The sequence below is a fragment of the Mobula birostris genome, chromosome 5, assembly GCF_030028105.1.
Source record: "Mobula birostris isolate sMobBir1 chromosome 5, sMobBir1.hap1, whole genome shotgun sequence".
NCBI classification, from domain to species: domain Eukaryota; kingdom Metazoa; phylum Chordata; class Chondrichthyes; order Myliobatiformes; family Myliobatidae; genus Mobula; species Mobula birostris.
In genome coordinates, this window is record NC_092374.1 from 181,230,869 (window position 1) to 181,251,149 (window position 20,281).

Here is a 20,281-nt window from a genome sequence, read left to right on the forward strand (position 1 = left end):
TTACTATTTAATTATTTATGGTGCGACTGTAACGAAAACGAATTTCCCCCGGGATCAATAAAGTATGACTATGACTGAAACACCTCCATTTAAACAATCACGCTCCAGGCACACAAAATGAATGTTAATTTTCACCAACTCGGGGCTGATTCATGCACATGCAGGCTTCTGTGACCAAACGGAGTATCTTTGTCTGCAGCGAACCCCCAACATGCAGATTATTCATATCTATATTGAGGTGGAGTTCAGAAATGATTCATTTCAGGCAGAAACCCGTCGTCAGGACTAACTGAAAGAGCTAACTGATTCATTCTGGATCTCTCCCTCCCCCTTCCTCTCCCACTTTCAAATCTCTTACTAGCTCTTCTTTCATTTAGTCCTGACGAAGGGTCTCGACCCGAATCGTTGACTGTACCTCTTCCTAGAGATGCTGCCAGGCCTGCTGCTTTCACCAGCACTTTTTGTGTGTGTTGCTTGAATTTCCAGCATCTGTAGATTTCCTCGTGTTTGAGCTGATGAATATTCCGTTATTGCCGATCTCTATCTTTATTTGGTAATTCGATATGTGGCTCTGTTCTCATTTCCTCTTGCTCGTTCTGCTGGCGTCGCTGGGAGCTCCAGGTAAGATTCTAACCATCACGGAGCGGTGGAAAACATACTCTCATCTCAGTACCTACTGAGAAATTTGTCCAAATACAAGCGCTCTCTAACTAGTTCCTGCTGCGGGGCAGGGGGAGTCCGTGGTCATCAACCCGGTCCAGCATTACTACCGGCCAGTGCTATTTATTCTTATTTTTAAAATGCGTTCATGGGATTATGGTGGGACGTTCAAATTCATTTATAGTTACATTTTAGCCGGGGTTATAAAGTTATGCGCTTGTAGGTCACCCGAATTGTAACCGGGATGTGTAATAATCAACTCCCCTCTGTATGTGACTGAGTGGGTTCTCTCCTCGGTCTTAGCGCCTGCATTGTGTTTTTATTTGCTTATCGCAATAAAACGGGGACCTTGTGGCAGCACTGGAGCGGCGTTACGGCGAGGGTCTATTAGAGTAAGCAGTGAACGAACAACTGGGCTGTACACAGCGCCGTGCGGGAGAAAGCATTGGGGCGATTGTAGCAGATCTCCGCCACTGTGCTCGGCATGGCTACCTCCAGTTCCCCCCGCGGTGCCGGAAGAGCTTACCCTACACGCTTTGGTAAAGGAGGTGACGCAGGAGCCCCTTCGACAGCATGTTCACCTGACAGCACCATCATTGCGGGTCGAGGCACTGGCAGAGGCGGAGAGGGCAGAAGCAATTTTAGCCTACCAAGCTGTTCCAACGTCGCCCCGCATGCCGCTAGCCCGTACTAAGAAGGTTCACTGGATTGATTCCTGGGATGGCAGGACTTTCATATGATGAAAGACTAGATCGGCTAGGCTTATACTCTGGAATTTAGAAGATTGGGGGGGGGGATCTTATTGAAACGTATAAAATCCTAAAGGGATTGGACAGGCTAGATGCTGGAAGATTGTTCCCGATGTTGGGGAAGTCCAGAACGAGGGGTCACAGTTTGAGGATAAAGGAGAAGCCTTTTAGGACCAAGATCAGGAAAATCTTCTTCACACAGAGGGTGGTGAATCTGTGGAATTCTCTGCCACAGGAAACAATTGAGGCCAGTTCATTAGCTATATTTAAGAGGGAGTTAGATATGGCCCTTGTGGCTAAAGGGATTGGGGGTATGGAGAGAAGGTACAGGGTTCTGAGTTGGATGATCAGCCATGATCATACTGAATGGTGGTGCAGGCTCGAAGGGCCGAATGGCCTACTCCTGCACCTACTTTCTATGTTTCTATGCTTGTGTCACCGAGTCAGAGGAGGAAACTGATATGGAGGAGCCCGTGAGACAGGTCCGCCCTGCGCTGCGCTGAACCCGACACGTGGCAGAGAGCGATCTCTGCTACCGGTGTGGTGACTGTCTCGCTGCACCACGCTACAGCCCAGCGCAGCCATCGGGAAACGTTGAGTGGGCAGCGCCACCTGAGACCTCCAGCAGAATTCCCTCCGTTATCGCCTGTCCAGGTGGTCCATTTGGGTGAAGAGAAAGCCTTATGCGAGGATTGTGTGGTGGAGGGCATCAGATGCCTTGCGTTGGTTGATACAGGGTCAACCATCACCACCAAACATCCAAGTGTCCTCCCTAACACGGACCAGCCGTCCTTGTCTAGGTGGACAATGACGACGGTCCAGCTGGCTATAGTCTCTGGCGACTATGTGGCGATGAGAGAGAAGTGTTCGCTGCGCGTTGCAGTGGGGGAAAAGACAGTAGAGCACGAGGTGTGGCTAGCCGACTTCGGAGTCCACCGCGCCCCAGGCGGCGGCGTCGACCACCAGCCGGACTTTATTACGGACTCTGGAGTTGCTGGGGAATACTGACCCTTCGGATAGGAACAGTGTGGCACTCTGGGGTTCATCAGCCTGCTCCAGCATTCCTAATGGCCAGCGGTATTTATTATTCTTGTTTTCAAATAGGTTCATGTGATTATGGTGGAATGTTCAAGTTCATTTACTGCTACAATTCAGCTTGGGTTATGCAGTTATTCAGCTGTATGTTTGTGGGTCACGCTGACTGTAATTGGGGTGTGTAATAATCATCCCCCCCCATGTGACTGGGTGTGAGTGTGTTTTCTCTCTGAATCATAGTTCCCTATCTGTTTTTTTGTAGTTGTTACAATAAAATGGCTGTTGAGTTAAATGAGTTCTTCTCGTCTGTTATCATGGACTGAATGCTCACCACAATATATTCCAATGCATGTTATCAGATCTGTTGGTATTTCATACTTTGAAGCCATATGATGCACACACCATCTACACTGGTGGGTTTAGAGCTATTTGATGCAGAGAGGGCCCTGGAAGTTTACATTAGGAACACTCACAACAAGCTGGAGGAACTCAGCAGTTCGGGCAGCATACGTGGAAAAGATCGGTCAGGACAAAGGGTTCCGGCCCGAAACATCGACCAATCTTTTCTACGGTTGCTGCCCGAACTGCTGAGTTCCTCCAGCTTGTTGTGAGTGTTGCTTTGACCCCAGCATCTGCAGATTATTTTGAGTTTACATTAGGAGTTAGCTATGTATTCCCAATGTGGATATAATGCTCTCAAAGCTATCTGAAATGCTCCTTATGTTAAACACCTCAGAGTTCCCATTAGTTTAGCTGATGTTATACTTTTTAAATAAGGCTTTGAGAAATCCTCCGATCCTATCCTCTGTACAACTGGCAAACTCAAACCATGACGGAGCTCTCTGCCATTACTTTTTGCTTACTTAACACCTTGCCCTCAAATGTTTCCTTCCCCTGCTTACAATCTCCAATATTTCTATTCTTCCAGTACGCACCATCTCCATAGTTCCTTAAGAACAACCTGATGTAGGCAACTATGCTGTCCATTTGTTCCAGGGTTGAGTGAAGAGTCAATGAGATGACATTTTTTGTGAACCTGTAGTGCCAGCAGGGAAGTTGGAGTGGCTACAAGTCACCTCTCAGGGAGGAGCTGTTGTGTTTCATCACCAACCTCTTAAAACACTTCATCACTGTGGATGTAAGTGCTATTGGATGCTGGTCATCCAGGCAGGTCCCCGTTCTTCTCAGACTCCGGTATAAGTGAAACCTGCTTGAAGAAGATGGACTGCCAACACGAGAGGTTGAAGATCTGAGTGCACACTCCAGCCAGTTGGTCAGCACAGATATTTAGTATTTGGCCAGGTACCCCATCTGGGTTGGATGTATTTCATGGGTTCACCTTCCTGAAGGATACACACACACGTCGGCCTCAGGGACTGAAATCACAGGATTATTGGGGCTGCATAAGTTACCAATGGTTCTTCCATATCTATTAGCTGCTGAAGGATTCTGTGAATTACCAGCCCTGGCCCAGCATCTCCCCAGATGATATGGTACATATGATAAAGTTTTAAGGGAATTGGGGGATTCTCAGATTCCTGTAAATAATGGGTTAAGGTTGAATACTGACTGTGCCTGTGTATTCTGGTTTGAGAAAAGCTGCAGAATGTCTGAGCAGCTGCTCTTTAGGGTGAGGTAAAGATTAAAAGCTCACATCCACAAGTGCATGCCTCCTGACTTTTCACACCTATTTGGTTGTGACAAAAGGAGGAGATAAGGCAGGGCATTTCTTACAATCCTTTCCTAAATTCGATAGAGTCTCTTTTCTGAATTATTAAGTTCTGCTCTATTTGATTATCTGGAATATCCATTGATCTGACTGTTCTTTTGTATTGAGATATTAAAGGGTCAATCTCTCCTGCTAACATGTAAATGTTGAGTGTCCAGAAAAGGACATGCAGGATGTGAGAATTAATTATACTCTGTTCTCTGTTTACCTGTTCTCTGCCTGATGTGATTAAGTATTCTTTGTCAAGTACATTTACCTCTGTTTTAGGTGATTAAGGGCCTTTGTCTAGGACTATCACTGTTGCTAGGTTTTCGTGACAAAGATACTATATAAAAAACTATCTCTGTGCTTAGACAGAGAGACTGACTCTCTGTGAGTGCAGATGGAAGGTTCTCTCTGGTAGCTTGCTACTAATAAAGGTGGAAGAGAATCAATTGTGGTGCTTGTTTCATTACATTGGGTTGATCACCGTTGACAATTTGGCGAGCCAGCCAGGAGTCCAAACGAGTGATCCCAGTGAGACGGTGTCAGCGATAATTTGTGCAGCTGCGACCTGAGACGGATGGGCCCACAAGGTAAGATTCACCTTGATCTCTCCCACCAGCCAGTCGCATAGAAAAACCATTCATCTGATGGGCGACTCTCTAACGGACTTCTAAAGAACCTAATTAAGGACCACCCAAGTGCCACGGTACGAGTGGGGTTCGAGTCCTCTGCTAAGTAAAAGAGTAAGGGTGGGGTTCGAGTCCTCTGCTGAGTAAAACGGTAAAAGTGAGGTTCAAGTCCTCTGCTAAGTAAAAGGGAAACAGTGGGGTTCGAGTCCTCTGCTAAACAAAAAGAGTTGGGTTCAGGTCCCAGTTTGAGGCCATATCTTGAGTATCTACACCCTGCCTTAGACTGGTTGTTAAGAGGGGAAATCCCCCATGCGAAGGTCAGGAACCTGAAGTGCATGAGAGAAAAAGAGTAGCTAATTAGTGTTTGAGAGCATTTTAAGTGAGGTTCAAGTCCCCCTGGAATTTGGAGGTCCTCCAGGAACTAAAAAGGAGGTTAGGGTCCTCCGTTGGTAGAGATGAAAATGTAAAATTGTATGGAACAATGGGTCAGACCCTAGATAAATCGGGAAATAACACACCATTACTTAAATTATGTAAAGATGACCCAGAAAAAGAAAATGACTATCGTAGATTATCAGCATGCTAGAATAAGAAATTGGGTAACCATATTTGGCCTTTGGGTGGAACATGGGATGTTGATAAAGGCCTTAAAGCCAGAGGCGATTTGGAAATGCAACACCGGGTAGAAATGGAAAGGCTTAATGTCTAATTGGAGAAAAACGGCCGAAGAATTAACCAATAGATCTAAACAAACTAGCTGGGAGTACAACGCACGTCGGAGGGGGATTAGTGTATGTGATGCTGAAGGGAATCTGAAGTCTTGGGAGACATTGAAGGGTCAATGCGAGGATTATGATAATCAAGAGCATAAGAATTATAGGCAAGGTAGTAAGGACAAAACTAATGAGAAAGAGAAGGATAAAAGGAAAGTTAAAGCTGGCACGCGGCCAAGTGATTAAGGCATTGGACTAGCAACCAGAAGGTCATGAGTTCGAGCCCCAGCCGAGACAACGTGTTGTGTCCTTGAGCAAGGCACTTAATCACACATTGCTCTGCGACGACACTGGTGCCAAGCTGTATGGGTCCTAATGCCCTTCCCTTAGACAACATCAGTGTCGTGGAGAGGGGAGACTTGCAGCATGGGCAACTGCCGGTCTTCAATACAACCTTGCCCAGGCCTGCGCCCTGGAGAGTGAAGACTTTCCAGGCACAGATCCATGGTCTCGCAAGACTAACGGATGCCTATACTTTAAAGCTGGCAAAGGTAAAACTGAGGTACCTCTTGACCTGTCTGGACTGCCCATGCTATTTGATGATAACAAGATCAAGCAGGAGGAGGACTGGAGAGATCAACCCACAGCCCCCATCTACCCCTCCACCACCACCACCGTATAATGCAAGTACAATCAACAACCGACCTACACAAAGTGCCTCCCCGAGCCAATCCCACGATCCCATAGCCTCTTGAAAGATCAGCCAGCTCAAGCAGAGGCATAAGAGGCCTGCAAAGAGGACCAACAGACAGCGGAATTTTTTGGTGGGAGATGGACACTTGGTAGACCCCCAATCAGATACCAATACTGATTCAGATTTTGGTACCAGTGATGATGGCCTCGAGGGCTCCGAACCCCCATCCATGCTAGGTAGGGCTATTGAGGGATGGGAGGACGCAGCACATGGGGCCACCAGGCGACAGCTCCCAAACCGAACAGTTCCCAATCCCGATCCAGCCCAGGTTGCTAATAACCCTACCATATTTGTTTATGCCTCTTGGAAGCCCCAAGAAATGTGTATGATCATGAGTCAGGCCCCAAAGAGAAAGAATGACCCTGAAGGTTTTATTGATTATGTGATCAGCATGATCCAGATGTTCCAAGCAACCCCACAGGACCTCTATAGTTTGTGTTGTATGTCTCTTACCACTGGCGAACAGGAAAGCTGGAGAGAACATCTGGGAAATCATGCCAACTGGCAAGCCTTTTCCCAAGCAGTCGAACCTGCAAACCAGGTAAATGCCATAAAGAATGCCCTCCGGAGGGCTCTACAATGCCCAGTAGACATTACTAAGGTCCACGAGTGCTGTCCAAAGGCAGGGGGTGGGGAGGGGAACGGTAGTTTCTTTTGGGAATGATTCTGCTCCCTCTACGCCAGGGATACCGCCTATAATGCCGGTAATGCCTCCCCCCAGTTTAACACACTGATTTTGCTGTGCCTGCCTGAGGACGTCTCTAAGGCAATCAGAATTAATGATACGAATTGGCCCGGTAAGAATAAGCAAGCAATGAAAAGGGCAATCACCCATTTCTGGAACCACGACAGGGATTCTAAGCCAACCAGAGTAAAACCACCGCAGTTCTTACCCAGACCCACGGCGACAGGCACAGACCTGTCGCTTATTACTCTACTAAACTAGGTCCCGTAGCCCAGGGACTGCCCCCTTGCTCACAGATGCTCCCAGCCATTTACTCCCTACTTACGGCAGCGTCAAGCGTCACTCTCCAACAGCCGATGACTGTTTATTCATCCCACACCATTACAGCTCTACTTACCTCTCACCAGACACAGCACCTTACCCAGGCAAGACTAAGCCGATATGAAATAGCACTCCTTAATAACCCACTCCTTACCTTCGCCTATTGTAACACTGTCAACCCAGCAACCTTCCTAGAAGCACCCACAGCCGAGTTAGGAGAGCCTCCCCATGACTGCCTGCTGCGGAAACATTTTCTCACCTTGCCCTGACCTGACCTCTCAGATACGCCCATACCTGAGCCACAACTCACCCTTTACGTTGACGGCAGCTTGACAGTCTCTGAGATTGGGGAACGCCTCCATGGATACGCCGACGCTCAGACCTTAGAGAGGGGCTTCCTTCAGCCCCCTGTCTCCGTCCAGAAGGTAGAGCTATTAGCACTCACTCAAGCCTGCATTCTGTCCAAGGGTAAAAACACCAACGTTTACATGGATTCCCGCTATGCTTTTGGGGTAGCCCATGACTTTGGACAATTGTGGGCTCAAAGAGGGTTCCTGATCTGCTCTGGTGGACCGATTCAGAATGCTACCTATGTAAAGAACCTTCTCCAAGGCTATCCTCCTCCCCGAAAAATTGGCAGTTATAAATGCTCAGCTCACCTGCACGATGATTCTGCAGTGACTCACTGTACACCCACGATTGTGTAGCTAAGTTTCCATCAAACTCAATATATAAGTTTGTTGATGACACAACAATTGTAGGCCGTATCTCGGGTAATGATGAGTTTGAGTACAGAGAGGAAATTAAGAACCTGGTGGCATGGTGCGAAGACAATAACCTATCCCTCAACGTCAGCAAGACGAAGGAATTGGTTGTTGACTTCAGAAGGAGTAGTGGACCGCACGACCCAATTTACATCGGTGGCGTGCAAGTGGAACAGGTCAAAAGCTCTAAGTTCCTCGGGGTCAATATCACAAATGACCTGACTTAATCCAACCAAGCAGAGTTCAATGCCAAGAAGGCCCACCAGCACCTTTACTTCCTGAGAAAACTAAAGAAATTTGGCCTGTCCCCTAAAACCCTCACTAATTTTAATAGATGCACCGTAGAAGACCCTGTGCCGAAGACGCCGTGCCCCAGCGGCCTCATTGACTACAGACTGGTGACATTGACCTCCCACATCATGAAGACCCTGGAGTGACTTGTTCCAGAGCTGCTCCGGCCTATCGTCAGGCCACACTTAGATCCCCTCCAGTTCGCCTACCAGCCCCGACTAGGAGTTGAGGATGCCATCGTCTACCTGCTGAACCGTGTCTACGCCCACCTGGACAAGCCAGCGAGCACTGTGAGGTTCATGTTTTTTGACTTCTCCAGTGCGTTCAACACCATCTGCCCTGCTCTGCTGGGGGAGAAGCTGACAGCGATGCAGCTGGATGCTTCCCTGGTATCATGGATTCTTGATTACCTGACTGGCAGACCACAGTACGTGTGCTTGCAACACTGTGTGTCCAACAGAGTGATCAGCAGCACTGGAGCTCCACAGGGGACTGTCTTGTCTCCCTTTCTCTTCACCATTTACACCACAGACTTCAACCACTGCACAGAGTTTTGTCATCTTCAGAAGTTTTCGGATGACTCTGCCATTGTTGGATGCATCAGCAAGGGAGATGAGGCTGAGTACAGGGCGACGGTAGGAAACTTTGTCACATGGTGTGAGCAGAATTATTTGCAGCTTAATGTGAAAAAGACTAAGGAGCTGGTGGTAGACCTGAGGAGAGCTAAGGTACCGGTGACCCCTGTTTCCATCCAGGGGGTCAGTGTGGATATGGTGGAGGATTACAAATACCTGGGGATACGAATTGACGATAAACTGGACTGGTCAAAGAACACTGAGGCTCTCTACAAGAAGGGTCAGAGCCGTCTCTATTTCCTGAGGAGACTGAGGTCCTTTAACATCTGCCGGACGATGCTGAGGATGTTCTACGAGTCTGTGGTGGCCAGTGCAATCATGTTTGCTGTTGTGTGCTGGGGCAGCAGGCTGAGGGTAGCAGACACCAGCAGAATCAACAAACTCATTTGTAAGGCCAGTGATGTTGTGGGGATGTAACTGGACTCTCTGACCGTGGTGTCTGAAAAGAAGATGCTGTCCAAGTTGCATGCCATCTTGGACAATGTCTCCCATCCACTACATCATGTACTGGTTGGGCACAGGAGTACATTCAGCCAGAGACTCATTCCACTGAGATGCAACACAGAGCGTCATAGGAAGTCATTCCTGCCTGTGGCCATCAAACTTTATGACTCCTCCCTTGGAGGGTCAGACACTCTGAGACAATAGGCTGGTCCTGGACTTATTTCATAATTTACTGGCATAATTTACATATTACTATTTAACTATTTATTACTATTTTCTATTACTATTCTATTACTATTTATTATTTATGGTGCAACTGTAACGAAAACCAGTTTCCCCTGGGATCAATAAAGTATGACTATAACCATGACTATGACTAGAAAGCATTCTTCTAGGGTGCATCACAACCTGGTATGGAAGTTTTCCTGTCCAAGACCGGAAGAAGCTGCAGAAGGTCGTGAACACGGCGCAGCACATCACACAAACCAATCTTCCGTCCTTGGACTCAGTTTACACCGCACGCTGTCGGAGCAGTGCTGCCAGGATAATCAAGGACACGACCCACTTAGCCAACAGACTTTTTGTCCCTCTTCCCTCCGGGAGAAGGTTCGGGAGCTTGAAGACTCGTATGGCCAGAGTTGGGAACAGCTTCCTTCCAACTGCGATAAGACTGCTGAATGGATCCTGACCCGGCTCTGGGCCGTACCCTCCAAATATCCGGACCTGCCTCTTGGTTTTTTGCACTACCTTACTTCCCATTTTTCTCTTTTTTATTTACGATTTATAATTTAAAATTTTAATATTTTCTAATTTTAACTATTTTTATTATCTTTAATATTTAATATTTGTAATCCAGGGAGTGTGAAGCGCAGAATCAAATATCGCTGTGATGATTGTATGTTCTAGTACCAATTGTTTGGCGACAATAAAGAATAAAGTATAAATATTCGGGCGGACTTAGCAGCCAAGCAGGCTGTGCAAGAGGCAATTATTATAGTTTTAACTGCAGAGAAATTAGCCATCGCAACAACTAAGTCAGCCCAAGCGCCGGGCACTCCAGACATGGCCACAATCTAAAATCTACAGGGGGACGCCCCTGATTCTGAGAAAGAACTCTGGAAAACACACGGATGTGCGCATTCAGTGTCCACAGGCCTCTGGCATACCGCAGTTGGCCAAGTCTATATTCCTAATACATTACTGCTGATGTTGCTTGATTGCCTGCATGCAGACACCCACCTTGGCAAGGAGGGAATGAGTAACATTTCACTCCGCACATGGTGGCACCCAAGATTGGAAGAAGCTGCCAAAGCAAAAATACAATCCTGTTTGATCTGCCAGAAGACTAATGTGGGTAAGGGGATAAGATGCCCCACAGGGAAAACTCCCTTACCAGGTGGGCCATGTGAATGCATTCAGCTTTATTTTATTGAGTTACCGTGAGTGCACTGTTGTAAATATTGCCTTGTTGTAGTAGATGATTTTAGTAGGTGGATAGAAGCCTTCCCAACTACCAATAATAAAGCCTCAACTGTGGTAAAATTGCTAATGACAGAGATCATACCGAGGTTCGGGGTACCTCGGCAGATCAGCTCAGACAATGGCCCACACTTTGTGGGAAAGGTTAACAAGGAGCTGTGTGAGGCCTTGCACGTTGAACAGCAGTTCCATTGTTCCTATCACCCCAAAGCAGCAGGTATTGTGGAAAGGGCAAACAGCATGCTGAAAAGCAAGCAAATGAAATTGACCTCAGAAACGGGCTGAATTGGTTAAAGATGCTTCCCTTGGCCCTATATCACATGAGAATTACCCCACAATCTGCCATGGGGGTATCCACGGTGGAGATCGTCTATGGTCGACCAAGAAGACCACCCTGGGATGCCAATTTAACACCCCCAACTCAGGTTGATCTCCACATCATGGGCGAGGAATTGCGGAAATATTTTCGCCAGTTTACATCCTCTCTAAAGTTTCTTATTTCTCAGGTGCAGAACAACTTTAAGGAACCCAGGGAGTAAGAGGCGGACTGGCCAGACCTAAGGATTGGAAAACTAGTGCTAATTCGTGACTGGGAATGACCTAAACTTGGACCTAGGTGGAAAGGTCCCCTTCAGGTGCTGTTGCAAATGGCCACAACTGTTAAGGTCCAAGGCCAAGAATGTTGGATACACCTCAGCGACTGCAAGAGATGGCTCCCAGCCCAAGATTAATCATTTATGAACTTATCTCTTTGCTTTATGTTGAATTCAATGCTTTGGAAGATAACCTGTTTTATCAAACACATAAGTGATTGCATGGTAACTGTACTGCATGCTATCCTTTGGCACAACGTGTAGAAGCACTGTTTGTAGCTAACCCATCAGGGCTATTCTGGAAGGAGCATGACCTAATAGTGAAGGATAGATCATGGGCAGAATGTAGAGGGAGACAGGGAAAGTTTCGGAGAGGGACATGGGGACAATGTAGTGAGACCCTAAATGATACGACTGTAGATAATCATGCCAGTGATAGACATAACCCTGGGTGCCTGGGGACCCGCGAGTGGCATGGGGTAAGGGACGGGGAGAGTGGGTAACTAGCCCACGCTGCAAGAGCACAAGGGACTACCCTTTCTGTTTCATGGGGAAAGGATGGGGGTGCGTCACAGCCCAGGTACCCCGAGAAATACCTTGTTTGAACAAGCATTGTTTGGACCACTGATATAAGATAACTAAGGGAAAATCTCTTGCGAATGTACCCAAGAACAATGCGTACCCCTTTCAAAGGGAATTCAGTATGTATGTAGATATTGTAATGGGACTCGTGTCAGCTGGATCAGGGACTTTTGAATACTCTTCCCTGTACCCCAAGGACCATTTATGGTATGACAAAGTGTTAACTGGTAATAACACTTGCTATCGAGCCAAAAAAGGATACGTATTCTTGTTCAGCAGCACCTGTTCTACGGCTACCACCAACCTACCTCCACTCCTCACTATCGGGACAATCGGTCTCCCTTCTGCTCCCTGCCCCCAGGAGGCCCACATCTGACAGCGACTGACAGCCTGGTCTGTGAGTAAGGAATTTCGTGCAGATTGGAAAGATCCTGCTACTCTGAGCTGCTCTTTGGGCCATGGGTTTCTCAGTACTCTCTCTCTACGGGGTTCGGCAGGAACCATAGCCGCAAAGAACCGTAACTACCTCATTTGTGTGCTGACGGCACTGGAAACAGCACTATGAAAGGATTGGAGGCTATGAAACAGGAGATGGCGGAACTACAACTCTTTGCACAGCAGACTCAATATGCAGTGGATTACCAGTCAGCACAACAGGGAGGAGTAAGTGTGATTGTGGGAGACAAGTGTCTTACCCATATTAGGGATGAGTCCTATAATGTATCTCCAGGAGCAACCAGACAGTGTCAGACAAGGACCCACTGAAGGGGATGGGTGGTTAGGCTGGTTACTAGGAGGATCTTGGACATCTTCTTTGCTATACGGAGCAATAATACTGATAGTAATGATCATAACGTGCTGCGTATTGCTGAGTTGCTTTAACACCTGCTGAAAGGTCTTTATGAACAAGCTCTCTGATCCATTCTCAGCACTAATTTAGGTTATCATGGAATGACAAAAGGAGGGAATCACACAGTTTTAAGGGAATTGGGGGATTCTCAGATTCCTGTAAATAATGGATTAAGGTTGAATACTGACTGTGCCTGTGTATTCTGGTTTGAGAGTAGCTGCAGAATGACTGAGCAGCTGCTCTTTAGGGTGAGGTAAGGATTAAAAACTCACACAGACCCACAAGTGGATGTCTCCTGAGATTTCACTCCTTTTTGGTTTCGACAAAAGGAGGAGATAAGGCAGGGCATTTCTAACAATCCTTTCCTAATTTCGATAGAGTCTCTTTTCTGATTTATTAAATTCTGCTCTATTTGAGTATCTGGAATATCCATTGATCTGACTGTTCTTTTGTACTGGGATAGTAAAGGATCAAACTGTCCTGATAACATGTGAATGCTAAGTGTCCAGAGAAGGACATGCAGGATGTGAGAATTAATTATACTCTGTTCTCTGTTTACCTGTTCTCTGCCTGTTGTGATTAAGTATTCTTTGTCAAGTACATTTACCTCTGTTTTAGGTGATTAAGTGGTCTTTATCTCGGACTATCACTGTTGCTAGGCTTTCCTGACAAAGATAGTATAAAAAACTCTGTACCTCTGTGATCATTACAGAGAGCCTTCCGTGGCTGACTCTCTGTGAGTGCAGATGGAAGGTTCTCTCTCATAATTTGCTACTAATAGAGGTGGATAAGAATCAACGATGGTACTTGTTTCATTACATCGGGTTGATCACCGTTAACACACAGATATTGGTTTAGCCGATTCTCAAAAAAGTGGATGCTGTGCTCTGTGATGAGAGTGAATGGGAGTGAAACATCTCAGATTCCAGCTTTAGGAATGTAGGAATTGTTTTATTACTTAGGTTAAAATGTAGAAAAAAGCTTTCAATATTAAACAGGCAGCAGGCCTGAGTAGGGATCTTGACAGGATGAAAGCCTGGACAGATGACTGGAATATCACCTTTGAGCCTACGATGGGGCAAGGCGATGGTGATGTCTAGGAGGAGAAATCCATCTAACCCCGATCTGTATTTTGGGAACTGAAAGCTGGATTTAAAGGAGCTAGTAATCCTTGGTGTTAATATTGACAGCAAGTTGGTGTGGGATAAACACCTTTCCACTATTTCAAACAAGGGCTTGGAGCTCTGCAGACAGAAGCATCCAAACTAGACAAAGAGGGCAGAGCCACAGTTTGCAAAGCCCAGGTACGAAGTATCATGGAGTATTCCTGCTTATCATGGATGAATGCCTCACAGAGTGTCCTCAGCCAGCTTGATTCCATTCAAAGAAAGGCTCTCAGGATTATAGGTGTAGATGGAGCCACAACTCATGAGAAGCTATTCATCAGTAGCTTACACTACAGGCGACAGGTTGCTGCAGCTACTGTGCTAAACAAAATGCACACCAGCCACAGCCCTGCAGACCTTCGCACCATGCTGCCTTCATCTTATGAGAGACGGTGCACCACACGATCAAGTTTACCTATGCCTGCTCATGCTGTTTCTATGCCTGATGCGAGAACCCACACACTGGATAGAAGCTTCCTTCACTGTGCTATCAGAATTTGGAACAGCCTTCCAGATGCTGTGGTTGGAAACATCTGCGATGATGGGTCCAAGCCTTCAATAGTCGAGTGCACAAACACCTATCATCTCTGGAAGGGAAGTCACATGCTTCTTCATAAGCTATCATGAAGGGGACCAGGATGGCAATGCTTGGTTGTTGGTAGGTAGGGTTAATACCTGACTTCAAGAGCACTTGTGAGTTATGTTCCAGCTGGACTTAGTCCTTAAACTGCTGGAGAACAGTGAGGAAAGAACAGGTGTTGTTTTCTCCCGGTCGGGATTAGGTTTTAGTTCCAAGTGTTCCTGCCATGTTTTGTCACCCTGCAACATTATCCTTCAATCTCTTTGAATTATGGAGGACAACATATGTATAAATGTCTCTCTCCAGCAGACTTCATCATGATCATCATGACTCCAGTATTTCTACTATTTTTTAATGTTTCTTAATTGTACATATGATTTTTTTTTGTGTTCTATCGCTGAGCAGCTGTGAACCATCTGATTGGTCTATCAGAGTTCTCTTTGGGAACTAGTTGACTTGATCAGCATTTCTGATCTGGCTATTGTTCACGATTGCACTTAATATATAAAAAAAAATATTTGTTCTGAAAATCTTAGATGGTTGCATTTAGAGTCAAATTAGCATTCAGTAATGTAACACCCGAGTAACCTAATTGGCTGCAATTTGGAGCTTTACAAAATATAAAGAAAGGCTGTTTTCAAGTACAATGATCTTCCCTCTGACCTTTTCAGGGAGCTTGGAGAGGCCAGGTGATGGTTGCTGTGTTTAAGAGGAATTTAAAAAGGTGCATGAAAATGAAGGGAATCGAACATGCAGGCAGATGGGATTTGTTTCATTTGTCATCGTGGGCCGAAGGGCCTGTTCCTGGCTCTACTGTTCTGCGACGTGGATGAACTCATTAACTTGGTTGACATGATTGATGGAAATTCTGGTTCCACGTTGTCAAGTTCCAAAACTCTAGGATGGCATTCTATAAATATCTGTTGATATAATATATTGTGATTTGTGATCGTACCTCAGTTATGCTGCTGAATAATCAGAATTCTACCCCTAGAGTTCAAAGAATGTTTTTCTTTTTTTAATCCAAATTAGAGAAATGGAAAGTAGTAAATGGGACCATTGGTTCATCGGTTTTTCTGGATCCTGAACATGAAGGTGATCTCAGCAGGAGTGAAATTTTATGGACCTTCACTGGCAGCAACAAAAGCCTTGTTACTATTTTGGATTACGTTCCAGATGAACCTGTGGAGAAACCATATGAACAATTCAGATCCCGTTTACAGTTTAATGCTTCTACTGGCTGTCTGCTGGTAGACAGGATAAAACCTGAGGATCAAGGTGTTTATAATTTTGTTGTAGATGAGAGAAGAACAACTACAATAGAATTGCTTCTGTTCTGTAAGTATTCACTTGCTTGTGTACCTTGAAAATGCTGAGGCTGTTGAATTATTTACTCATTTGCTCAAGGGCTGTACACACAGGATTTGTTATTATCGATACCATTGTAAATTAATTAGTTTCTTCACCCAGAAGATATAACATTAGCAAAATAAATGTAGCTGTTCAGCCAGCCTCTGTTGTATTTGCATATATATTTACTCTCCCTCTGAGGAGTTGCTATGAAATTGTGATCTACCATATATTTCTGTCCCGGTGAGATAAACCCAGACAAAAGAAAATCTGCAGTTGTTGTAAATACAAGCAACACACACAAAATGCTGGAGGAACTCAGCAGGCCAGGCAGCATCTATGGAAAAAAAAGCAGTCACTGTTTCGGGCCAAAACACTTTGTCAGGACTGGAGGGAAAAAAAGGCTGAGGAGTAGATTTGAAAAGTTGGCAAGGGGAGAGAGAAACACCAGGTGACGGGTAAAACCTGGAGATGGAGGGATGAAGTAAAGAGCTGGGAAGATGATTGGTGAAAGAGACAGAAGGCCATGGAAGACAGGAAAAGGGGGAAGGAGCACCAAAGGGAGGCAATGGGCTGTCAAGGAGATGAGCGAGAGAAGGGAAAAGGGATGGAACATGGAGAAGGGGGAGAAGAATTGGGGGGCATTACCAGAAGTCTGAGAAATGAATGTTCTGCCATCAGATTGGAGGCTACCTAAAAGGAATATAAGGCATTGTTCCTCTAACCTAAGCGTGGCCTCATCACAATATTATTCACAGGCCACAGCTTCCATTTAGTGCAGACGAGTAAACCCCAATGAGTAACTGTCAAGAAGACACAACAGCATCTATACTTTCTGAGGTGTGCAAGGCTCTCTGTCCCCATCCTAAGAACGTTGTACAGGAGTACCATCCAGTGTTCTGGCTGCATCATTTTATGGTACGGAAGCTGCAAGGCATCAGACTGCGATACCCTACTGAGGATAGGAAAAAACCACTGAGAGGATAATTGGAGACTCCCACTCCCCTATTTGTGACTTTTACTGGCAGCGTTGTACACTGGGCAGCCTGAAGTATTGTTGAGAACCCCTACCACCCATCACACAATCTCTTTGACCCACTATCATCAGCAAGGAGTTAGAGGTTAGAGGTGTATCAGGGCTAGGATGGCCAGATAGGGTAACAGGTTCTTCCCTCAGGCTGTGAGATTAACCCTAACTCTAAATGTAACAAATACGTGGCTGCCACCAAGGTCTCGCCACAAGTACAGCGAACTGCTTTACTGTACTGTTTATCTGTGTGTATTTTTGAATGATAGTTTATTATTTATGGTAATGTTTTATGTGTGTGTGATATACATTATGTATTATGGGTGCACTGTGGTCTGGAGGAATGTCGTTTTGTTTGGTTGTATATATGTACAGTCAGAAGACACAAAACTTGAAGTTGAACTTGAAATATAAAGTTCTGAGAGCAAGAAACACTGGGCGCAGGGATATTGTTGGGAGTCTGGAATCAGATGCTATAGTTTTGCGATATGGGGTAAGAAATTAAAAGTTGTGAGTTCTTACACCCCTGGGACGCAGCCCATGCTGGTTCCCTGTGAAATTTCACTCTGCAGGCTGTCTTGGAATAGATTCCAGAAAGCAATAACAGATTTCTAGACACTCAAAAAACACCAGGGACAACACTGTTTAAAATAGCAATTCAGCCACAATTGTATTGAACGGCAAAACAGGTTCGATGGCCAAACATCTGATCCCTCCTATTAAATTTTCTTTACCATTTCTCTCTAACCTTTTAGGACTGACAGGGTATTTAAGGCAGAAAATCCTTTTGGAGATGAGGAATTAATTTCTTCACCAAAGATTTGTCACTAGTATGTAGAAATCTCCTGTCCTTCATTGGAACCTGATAGTATCTCCCCGCATGCAGGCTTCTCAGGTTTTCAGGTGTACCCGTTAAGTGAGGTCTATCATTGGACTGTTGTGTTCAGTCACAAAGCCATTGAGAGCCAAACCCAAGATTGTCATGATAACAGTCTCTTATTTCCTCAGTCATTATTTCTATGGAGTAAGGAGCCCATGGACTGAGGATCTCACACAGAAAAATAGCCTTGACTGTCATTTCATGAAAGGCGCTTATTAATACAATTACTGGTGTCTCGTCTCTCTGCCTGCTGGAGTGCCCTCTTCTGGTAATGTTGTGCAGTTGTCAGCAGCAAATTCGAGAAGTAAATTCAATGGACAATAGACAATAGGTGCAGGAGTAGGCCATTTGGCCCTTTGAGCCGGCACTGCCATTCTCTGTGATCATCGCTGATAATCTACTATCAGTATCCAGTTCCTGCCCTATCCCCATAACCTTTGATTCCGCTATCTTTAAGAGCTCTATCCATCTCCTTTTTGAAAGCATCCAGAGACTTGGCCTCCACAGCCTTCTGGGGAAGAGCATTCCATATATCCACCACTCTCTGGGTGAAAAAGTTTTTCCTCAACTCCATTCTAAATGGCCTACCCCTAATTCTTAAACTGTGGCCTCTGATTCTGGACTCACCCATCAACAGGAACATGCTTCCTGCCTGCAGCGTGTCCAATCCCTTAATGATCTTATATGTTTCAATAAGATCCCCTCTCAGCCTTCTAAATACCAGAGTATACAAGCCCAGTCGGTCCAATCTTTCGACATATGACAGTCACGCCATCTCGGGAATTAACCTTGTGAACCTACACTGCACTCCCTCAATAGCAAGAATGTCTTTCCTCAAATTTGGAGACCAAAACTGCACACAGTACTCCAGCAACACACATCAAAGTTGCTGGTGAACGCAGCAGGCCAGGCAGCATCTGTAGGAAGAGGTGCAGTCGACGTTTCAGGCTGAGACCCTTCGTCAGGACTAACTGAAGGAAGTTAGTCCTGACGAAGGGTCTCGGCCTGAAACGTCGACTGGACCTCTTCCTACAGATGCTGCCTGGCCTGTTGCGTTCACCAGCAACTTTGATGTGTGTTGCTTGAATTTCCAGCATCTGCAGAATTCCTGTTGTTCACAGTACTCCAGGTGTGGTCTCACCAGGGCCCTGTACAGCTGCAGAAGGACCTCTTTGCTCTTATACTCAATTCCCCTTGTTATGAAGGCCAGCATGCCATTAGCTTTCTTCACTGCCTGCTGTATTTACATGCTTGTTTTCAGTGACTGATGTACAAGAACACCTAGATCTCATTGTGTTTCCCCTTTTCCTAACTTGATTCCATTTAGATAATAATCTGCCTTCCCGTTCTTACCACCAAAGTGGATAACCTCACATTTATCCACATTAAACTGCATCTGCCATGCATCTGCCCAATCACCCAGACTGTCCAAGTCACCCTGCATTCTCATAACATCCTCCTCACATTTCACACTGCCACCCAGCTTTGTGTCGTCGGCAAATTTGCTAATATTACTTTTAAATCCCTCATCTAAATCATTAATATATATTGTAAACAGCTGCAGTCCCAGCACTGAACCCCGCGGTACCCCACTGGTCACCGCCTGCCATTCTGAAAAGGACCCGTTAATCGCTACTCTTTGTTTTCTGTCAGCCAGCCAATTTTCAATCCATGTCAGTACTCTGCTCCCAATACCATGTGCCCTAATTTTGCCCACTAATCTTCTATGTGGGACTTTATCAAAGGCTTTCTAAAAGTCCAGGTACACCACATCCATTGGCTCTCCCTTGTCCATTTTCGTAGTTGCATCCTCAAAAAATTCCAGAAGATTAGTCAAGCATGATTTCCCCTTCGTAAATCCATGCTGACTCCGACCAATCCTGTTACTACTATCCAGATGTGTTGTAATTTCATCTTTTATAATTGACTCCAGCTTCTTTCCCATCACCGACGTCAGGCTAACCGGTCTATAATTCCCTGTTTTTTCTCTTCCTCCCTTCTTGAAGAGAGGGACAATATTAGCCACCCTCCAATCCACAGGAACTGATCCTGATCTATAGAACATTGGAAAATGAGTACCAATGCGTCCACAATTTCTAAAACCACCTCCTTAAGTACCCTGGGATGCAGACCATCAGGTCCCGCGGACATATCAGCCTTCAGACCCAACAGCCTATCCAACGCCACTTGCTGCCTAATATAAATTTCCTTCAATTCATCCATTACCCTAGGTCCTTTGACCACTATTACATCTGGGAGATTGTTTGTGTCTTCCCTAGTGAAGACCGATCCAAGGTACCTGTTCAACTCATCTGCTATTATCTTGTTCCCCGTAATAAATTTACCTGTTTCTGTCTTCAAGGGCCTAATTTTGGTCTTA

General features: G+C 45.6%; 1 protein-coding gene across 2 annotated transcripts in view; it reads left to right on the top strand.

The window, feature by feature from the left end:
- Positions 1 to 344: 344 nt before the first annotated feature.
- Positions 345 to 20,281, top strand: part of LOC140198099 (uncharacterized) — a 51,212-nt gene continuing 31,275 nt past the window's right edge. For both annotated transcript variants that reach the window (XM_072258999.1, XM_072259000.1), the window contains exons 1-2: positions 345 to 621; positions 15,677 to 15,982. In XM_072258999.1, coding sequence (XP_072115100.1) covers positions 564 to 621; positions 15,677 to 15,982 — 364 coding nt within the window. In that variant the 5' untranslated portion in view covers positions 345 to 563. The remainder of the gene's footprint in view (positions 622 to 15,676; positions 15,983 to 20,281) is intronic.